Source organism: Xenopus laevis, chromosome 5S (genome assembly GCF_017654675.1).
Source record: "Xenopus laevis strain J_2021 chromosome 5S, Xenopus_laevis_v10.1, whole genome shotgun sequence".
Classification (NCBI taxonomy): Eukaryota; Metazoa; Chordata; class Amphibia; order Anura; family Pipidae; genus Xenopus; species Xenopus laevis.
Window position 1 is genome coordinate 115,017,836 of NC_054380.1, and position 8,889 is coordinate 115,026,724.

General features: G+C 38.4%; 1 protein-coding gene across 1 annotated transcript; it reads right to left on the reverse strand.

Moving 5' to 3' along the window:
- Positions 1–2,329: 2,329 nt before the first annotated feature.
- Positions 2,330–6,006, reverse strand: adipoq.S (adiponectin, C1Q and collagen domain containing S homeolog). The gene is made up of 3 exons (XM_018265856.2): positions 5,701–6,006; positions 3,923–4,143; positions 2,330–2,963 (listed from the first exon to the last, which is right to left on the reverse strand). Exons 2-3 carry the CDS (start codon positions 4,116–4,118, stop codon positions 2,458–2,460), a joined length of 702 nt encoding a protein of 233 aa, XP_018121345.1. The 5' UTR covers positions 4,119–4,143; positions 5,701–6,006; the 3' UTR covers positions 2,330–2,457.
- Positions 6,007–8,889: the final 2,883 nt, after the last annotated feature.

Consider the following 8,889-nt stretch of genomic DNA (forward strand, 5'->3'; position numbering starts at 1 on the left):
CTGCACTGGGAAAACTGATGTGTTTGCTTCAGAAACACTACTATTGTTTATATAAATAAATAGCAGCCATTCAGAGGAGAAAAGGCTCAGGTTACACAGCAGATATCAAATAAGCTCTGTCTTTCTAATGGTGTTATCTGTTATCCATTTGTTAACCTGTGCCATATAGCCGTTTTTCAATTTCCGCCATTGCTCCGCATGCAGTTTGTTTATATGAACTATAGTAGTGTTTCTGAAGCAAACACATCAGTTTTACCAGTGCAGGGCAATACTACGTGATATTTTCTTTACTTTAAAACACTTTAATTTTTTGGTGTTACTGTTCCTTTAAAACACTTACATTTTTTATTGTTACTGTTCCTTTAAGTAAACCTTGGATATCCCACTCCTAACATACAAAACTGTTGTGACATTCAACTCCCAGAATCCCTTAAGATCAAAAGCTGTTTTTGGATGCTGAGCGTTTGATTCATAAGAACCCTTAAATCACTCCTGACTTTACTGAATCAGCTCTGTAAGGACACATGGACCTAACAGACCCTTAACATTACATATAGGGATACTCAGAGTTTGTCAGTTTGTTTTACATAATAACTTTGGTTTGATTTACTTATAAATGTTGCTCATATAAAGCCAAATGAAGCATCAGTGCTGCGAAATATATTGGCGCTATATACTGCAAATACATGTTAATAATAATAATAATAATCTGCATCCCACAGCCACAACATTTTCACTTTGAAAGGAATGCCCTGATGCATGCATGATGTGCCCCAGATGCATCAATAAAAGCAGGGAAGAAATATGAACAAAAAATGTTTTATTTAATTATTCATTTACAAAATATATCTGGAGAGGTTAGGTAATAATGGATAGGATAACACCAGGGTCTTCCTTTTCCTACTTTAAAGTTTTTTTTGTTGGGGGAGGGGAGCTGTGTAATTGTTGAGATAAGCTATATGTATTATACAATAAAACAACTGTTTTATAACACTCTCAGAGGTCATGCAGAAAAACCATATCAGATCAAAAAATAATAGACAAAGAACTGCCTTGCACTTGGTGACATCACTTCTGATTCAATATAACCTGTAACTTAGTTATTTCTCTGAAGTTTCTATACAACAATATCAATTGCAATGATATTATTTCCCAGGGATTTCAAAAAGATTTCAGTAACCCTGTCATTGAAAATAGTTTCTAATAAAATCACTAAATCCAAACTGATTTCAATTTGATATCTTTTTTTTTTTTAAAGGGGTTGTTCACCTTTTAATTACCTTTTGGTATAATCTAGAGAGTGATATTCTAAGGCAATTTACATTTTTTTTTTATTTTATATTATTTGTGTTGTTTGAGTTATTTAGCTTCTTATTCAGCAGCTCTCCAGTTTGCAACCATGCATTAGGTTGGGTACCCTCGGCATACCTGTATTGTGATCGGATTTACGCCGGATTATACTTTTTGTGCCCACTGTGCAAGTGGCTCGCGGGTAATGGATCTAATGCAGTCGGATGACCTACAGGTGGCTAATCCTGGGGTAAACTAAAAAACCCTATGCTTCCTGATTTAAAAAGGAGATCACGTAACGTCAATTCCGGTTTACACAACATAACTTCCGGGCAGCCTGCAAGGAGAAAATTGTTGGGCATCAAAAGGCGGGTAAGTGGGACCGGATACAGCTTAAACTAAATGGGTCCGAGTTGGGCGCGGGTCTTTAAAAACAGACCTGTGCAGGTCTCTAGCCTGATGCCTAAATAGAAAGATGAGTAATAAAAACTTGCAATAACAATAAATTTGTAGCCTTACAGAGCATTTGTTTTTAGATGGGGTCAATGACCCTCATGTCAAAGCTGGAAAGTGTCAGAAGAAGAAGGCAAATGATTAATAAAATAATTTAAAAAAATGAAAGCCTATTGAAAAGATGCTTAGAATGAACCATTCTATAACATATGAAAAGATAACATAAAAGTAAACCACCCCTTCAAACTAATGCCATGAAATATAAAAAAGGTAACAGACTACCCACACCTGCTCTCCTGGGAGCTTTAGATACATGTATAAATACTAGGGATGGGCAATTTTTTTCTCCTCGTTTCGCAGAAAAAATGATGCCCATAGACTTGTATGGCAGCGTGCGTCAAAAAAAAAAAACATGACAAAATTTTTTGACGCCAATAGACTTTAATGGGCATCTGCGAAATTTCGTCGGTGGCGAATTTTTGGCGAAACGAAAGGGTCAAATTCGCCCATCCCTAATAAATACCTAATTTTAAGAATTCTTGCTTTTCTGTAAATTTACTGAAAGGATTTAGTCCTCAACACCCTATACTGGATATAAATTCCATTTATTGGCTAAAAACCTGTTAAACATTGTAATGATGTTGGCTTAGCCTTTGCTAAAAGACTGCAATAAATGAGAGTGTGGCCCTTCTAGGCAGGAATTGATGAATTGCCTTAGTCTGCATACAGAAGGATGCCAGAGAAAGTCGAGTCATTTAGATTATCTCCATAGATTCCTGCAAAGTTCTCATCCCCATATATCTGGAGCCAAACTTCATCTCCAACTTCAAGGTATAGCAGGACTGAGCCAGAGGCTTGGTCAACATTGTTGCTCTGAAACTGATCAAAAGTGAACATTATCGGTTTGTTATTTCGGTACAGCCCAACTTTGACATCTTTCAAGTAGACAGTAAGGTGGTATGAGAACTGGTAGAGCCCTTTGATAGCACAGCGGAATTTCCCTGTGCTGTCATCATAATTCCGCTGCTCATTGTAAAATACTTTGGTGAAGCGGATAGGAACATTGGGAAGAGAAGATTTGGTGCTCAGCCCCATGCTGAAAGCAGAACGTTGGATGTAAGGGCTCTCTCCTTTCATTCCAGGTGCTCCAGGAAAACCACGAGCCCCCTCTGGTCCTGCAGGTCCTGGCTTCCCTGGTTCACCTTCAGGGCCTTTTGGACCTATAAAGTGTAGTTTAAATTACTAATTTATACTAAAAGTCATGCAAATGGTGTAACGATTGTAAACGATTGTAGCCTTATCTCATTTAAATGACAATCCATATCACACCTAAGCCTCCTGCAAGAAATTGACATAGTATCTCTTAGGGATTGGCAGCTCGATCCAATGCATGACAACAGTTCCCAGAATCTCAATCCCCAACAACAATAATTCTAAACAGTTCGCTAAATTATCTATTCCTGGCTAGAACAGCATCTGCTTTAGAATAAGGATGTGCCAACTCTTGTTTAATATATCCAATGTAAAGAAAAGGAATTCCAGATTGTACCGCATGAGTTTTAACCCAACATAAAGTATAGATTGCACTTCCAATCAGTAAATCCATGCAAGCATTCCACCATTTTTCTTTTCACAAAAAAAAAGCAATATGGCTGCTTGTTCACTCATTGCTGAATAGAAATATGCAGGTGCTGACTTTGGAACACTTAACTATCTTTCCTTAATCCCATAATTTAAATCTTAATTAGTGAACTCTGTAGGATTGAGGCTCTTTGGGATTAATTTAATTTGGGATTACAGAAGGCTTGTAAGGGAAAAATCCATGCATAACCTTTAGTTGTGTACTAATTTATTTAATCCATGTTTCTTATTTTATCCTGGTATAGACTGCATCTTATGGCACATGTTAAACCACTAGTAGGCCATTAACTACCTGTATGCCAGTGGTGTCCATTAACTCATTAGTGCATGGGCATCAGCAAATGAATTCTATGTTGGAGCAAAAGGATCCAGAAGTCTTTAAGATTTCTCCTGGCCAATGGTAGGTCAAAGTAACCTGCTCTAGGACTGACTAGAAAAAATACCTTGTGCCTAGTATATTGCTGGTATATTTTTCAGTTTTATATAGAGTAACAACTAGGACTCTTATGTATGTCATGTCTACCTTCTGTTTACTGACCTGGTTCTCCCATGTGTCCCATGTCTCCATTCTTTCCATCTTTGCCATCTCTCCCTGGAAGGCCATTGTGTCCAGGGTAGCCAGGTACACCTCCCATCCAATTAGCACAAGGACTTCTTGAAGACTGGTCAGGGACATCTTCAGCCAAGGAGCTTAGAGGTACCAGCAGGACACAGAAGAAGGACAAAGCCCACATTTTGGCACAAGAATATTAAGATGATCTAGAAACAGTATAAATGCATTAGTAATAATAAGGGAAATGATTATTAAATCAAGTGCTTCGGCAAATAAATAAGCATATTTTATTTCTATTTAGGGATGCACCGAATCCAGGTTTTGGTTCGGGATTCTGCCTTTTTCAGCAGGATTCGGCCGAATCCTTCTGCTCAGCCGAACCGAATACAAATCCTAATTTGTATTTGCAAATTAGGGGCGGGGAGTTAAAATGCGTGACTTTTCGTTAGAAAAAAAGTAAAAAATGTTTTCCTCTTCCCACCCCTACTTTGCATATGCAAATTAGGGTTCAGATTCGGTTCGGTATTCGGCCGAATCCGAAATAGTGGATTCGGTGCATCCCTATTTTTATTTAACTTCACCTATTGTATATAAGAAACAGGTCAATTATAACCAATATAATTTGTATCACGCACAGTCTCCTATTAATATTGCTCTGGAATCCACAGTAAATAAACCCCCTCTCTCTCTCTCGCTCTCTCTCTCTCTCTATATATATATATATATATATATTTTTAAACACTATATATATATATATATATATATATATATATATATATATATATATATATATATATGTATATATATATATCTCGCCGGTGGGATGGCACTCGGTTCTGTTTATTTTCCGAAGTTGCCTCACGAGGAAACTTTGTGTGACTTATTCAGCAGCTCTCCAGTTGCAGTTTTAAGCATTGAATTGAATAAGAGATTGAAATATGAATGGGAGAGGACCTGAATAGAAAGATGAGTTATAAAAAGTAACCATAATATGTAACTTTGGCATTTGTTTTTAGATGGGGTCAGTGACTCCCTATTTGAAAGCTGGAAAGAGTCATAAGAATAAGGCAAATAATTAAAAAACTATAAAAAAATAATAATGAAGACCAATTGAAAAGTTGCTTAGAATTGGCCATTCTGTAACATAATTAAAAGTAAACTTAAAGGTGAACAACACCTTTATATCCAAGAAGAACATAGAAGATAGTACAACAGAAACATATGCATTCTTCTAAGTTTTATATGTTGCTCATGCAGTAAGCACTAAAACTATAGGATTTCTACAAAAAAGGGGAAGGAATCAATTAAAAGAAGAACGTTATGGAAATAATGATAAATGATGGATCCAGTCAGTAGTCTCGATACAGTAGTACATTGTTCGTTACTCAGTTACATAAACATATGCCTGAAACTGATATAGGGATCTTACATCGACGTATAGCTAAAGAAATCACCCACATATTTGTTCTTTTCTGCCATGATATTCTAGTTCTCCGTTGGATCTCTAGAGCTTTCCCTATATGAATGCACAGTCAAAAGAATACATCTTGCAGTGTCTGTAATTATTATAACAGGCATATCACAGCTGCTGGACTTAAACCTAAACCATTCAAGTCTAAACTAATGTATATGCTGCAAAATATAGCCACATAGTATGATTTTCCTTAACCATACAATGTAATCTCCTTAGTAAGGAACAGATTTAAAATAATCATACAATATAATCTATTTATTGAGTATATTATTAATGCACAGTATCTTACCAGAAAGCCTGTTGCCCGCTGTATATTCTCTCTGCAAAGCGACAACTGTGATCTTCTGCTCTTTTTTAAGGGAGACCAGGTGCTACTGTCAGTTAAAATGAATTCTCAAACTAACTAGATATGAAGGACATTTAGAGGGCAATATTAAAATAAAGCATATAGTGCGTTCATCAAGCAAAAAAATTAAAAAAAATCAAATATTCTAAAGTTATTGCATCATTTGTCTTTGCCAGAGAATGTCCATCAATTGCTTGTCTGGAAAGCTTGCTCTCTAGTGTCCAGCTGCACACTGCAGAAGACTGTGTGAAGAGGAAAATGAAGGCTTTCCTTCAGTGCCAGGATAGGAGAAATAGCTGCCAAAAAAAGCAGGTGCAATTTAGCCCATGAAATCTTTCATTGGAAACTGCTATTTCCCTTACTCTCTGTAGTGGCAGCATCATATTGCATATTTCAATTTCCTTATTAATTGCTTCTTTTAATGGTTTTTCAGTGAATCTTTAGAGGGCTTCTGTAATTCAGCTACATTTGAGCAAAATTGTTGTATCTTCTGTTTTTTCTTCTTTTATAAAAATAGTCATTAAAAATGTATAACCTTATGGGGGGGGCGTGGCTTGCGCGTGCATGTAGCTACACGCGTCTTTGTGGAGCTCCGTGTCCGGTGTCACAAAAAGAGCAGCAATAAGCAGATCCAGGGCGGAATTCAACCGCAAACTTACCGACGGCCATTACTGCAATGTCCAGGAGGAGAACTAAGCAGCAACCGCTGCAGCTCACGGACTTCTACGGGTCCCAGCCGAAGGCCTCTCAAAAAAGCAGCAGCCAAGATGGCGCCCGCTCCTCTTCCAGCGCATCATCACCTGCACACGCGGGAGCTGAAACAGAACAACAGCCAGATAAGTACGGTGATTCTGTACAAGGCATAACACAGGCAGATTTAAAAGCCATGCTTACACAGCTCAGGGAAGATATATGCGCAGACACCAAGCGCACAGTGCAGGACCTAAGAAGGGATTTGCAAGAACTGGGCGAACGCACTGACCGCCTAGAAAATAAAATGGCAGACCTTGTGGAAGTGCACAACACTATGGCAGATGCAGTTAATTTACATGACGCAGAGCTGGAAAAAATTCAGAATAAGATAGCTGATATTGAGGACCGCTCAAGGAGGAACAATGTGAGGCTAAGGGGTATCCCTGAGGAAACCCTTCCACCCCAGTTACACCAATATGCCTTAGACCTCATTAAAGCGGCACTACCGGACACCCCAGCGGACCAGCTAATAATAGATAGGATTCACAGGATCCCTAAGGCAAAAAATGCCCCTAGCAGTGCTCCTAGGGACACTATCCTGAGAATTCATTTTTTCCACGTAAAGGAAGCCTTGATGCACTACGCTAGGCAGCACAAGACACTCCTAGCACCATATGACAACATCCAAATATATGCTGACCTGTCGACAGCTACTATGGCCAAAAGGCGTGAACTGGCAGCAATTACGCAAATCTTACGCCAAAATGAGATACAATACAAATGGGGCTATCCAACTAAGCTAATAGTCCACTGGCAAAATACTACAAAAATCATTGCTACAGTGGCGGAGGGCACAGCAGCTCTTAAACAATGGAAGATCTACACGGATACACAGCAAGCACCATCACCCTCAAAAGGTTCTATGCAAATTGAACAGGAATGGAACAAAGTCCAACCTTAAGCAAGGGAAGCTTACCCTGGTCATTTAACTAACACACTTCTCCTGACACCGGAAAGGAGACACATGGATCTAATTACACCGGATCCAAACACCCCCCTTCTACAATCTCTAACTGCTGAACTTTCGGCCTAGCAAAGGCATGCATGCAGGTAGAGAACAGCCAATATATTTGGCTAAACTGTATATATGTTTTGTTAGATCTGTTTATGCTACTTTTCTTCCTTTCCACTTTCTCTATCTTTCTTTGGAGACTGGTACACTGTATAAGATTGTATATGTATTATTAACTGTGGAGTCAGCCGGGTACGGCCCACTTAGCAATTTACTATACCACAATGGTTCTTAAATGTATGAGTATCAATGCAAACGATTGTTAATGCTAGCGGAATGCAAAAGACAACAAGCGGACCTAATTTGGATCCAAGAAACCCACTTTAGGACCAAAGATCAAAACAAACTAGAAAATAAACACTATAAGATGATGGCAGCGGCGACCTCAACATCCAAAAAGAGAGGTGTAGCCATAATGGTAAAAAAGTCACTAAATATAAAAAGTGTGCGGCACTTGGCTGACTCCAGTGGCAGATGTCTAATTGTTATTTGTAACGTTAATCAACAGCTATACACCTTGGTCAACCTGTACGCCCCAAATACAGAACAAAATGTATTTCTAACGCAAGCTTTAGAACAAATTCATAACTTTAAGCAAGGGACAGTCATAATTGGAGGTGACTTCAATAACATACCCGACTCAAAGATGGACAGAACCCCTCAGGTAGAGTCCCTACCCAAAAGTTATGGTAGGGTAGTTATCAAAAAGTCCCAAAAATTTTCTAGGCTCTTAGAGCAGTATAATTTGTATGACATATGGCGAGTACAGCACCCCACACAAAAAGATTTTACTTTTTATTCGGCTAAACACAATTCGTACACTAGGATTGACTTATTCCTAACCCACGCATCAACATTACATATGACATCAAAATGCAATATCAAAACCACCACTTGGACAGACCACTCTCTAGTAGAGTTTTCGCTCCAAGAACAGCACCAATTTACCACTAAGCCCCCTTGGAGACTCAATAATGACTTGCTAACAGACAATACTACCCACAAGCAGATAGAGGTGAACATAACTGAATTTTTCTCATTAAATGACAACTCGAACATAGCAGACCTAACTCTGTGGTGTGCCCACAAGGCAGCTATTAGAGGACAACTGATCAGTATAGCGTCATACAAAACTAAACAAGCAAGGAAAAAACAGGAACAACTCTTATTGAAAATTAACGCCCTTGAACAAAAAAAACGTATAACCCCATCAAAAGCTATAATAGAGGAGCTGAACAAACTTAAAGAGGAGGTAAACCTCCTTATTCTGGGTAGATGTCAAGCGCAGCTTACGAAACTTAAGAGCGCGACCTACATTATGGGGAATAGAGCCTCGGCTATCTTGAAAAAACAACTTGTTCAACAAA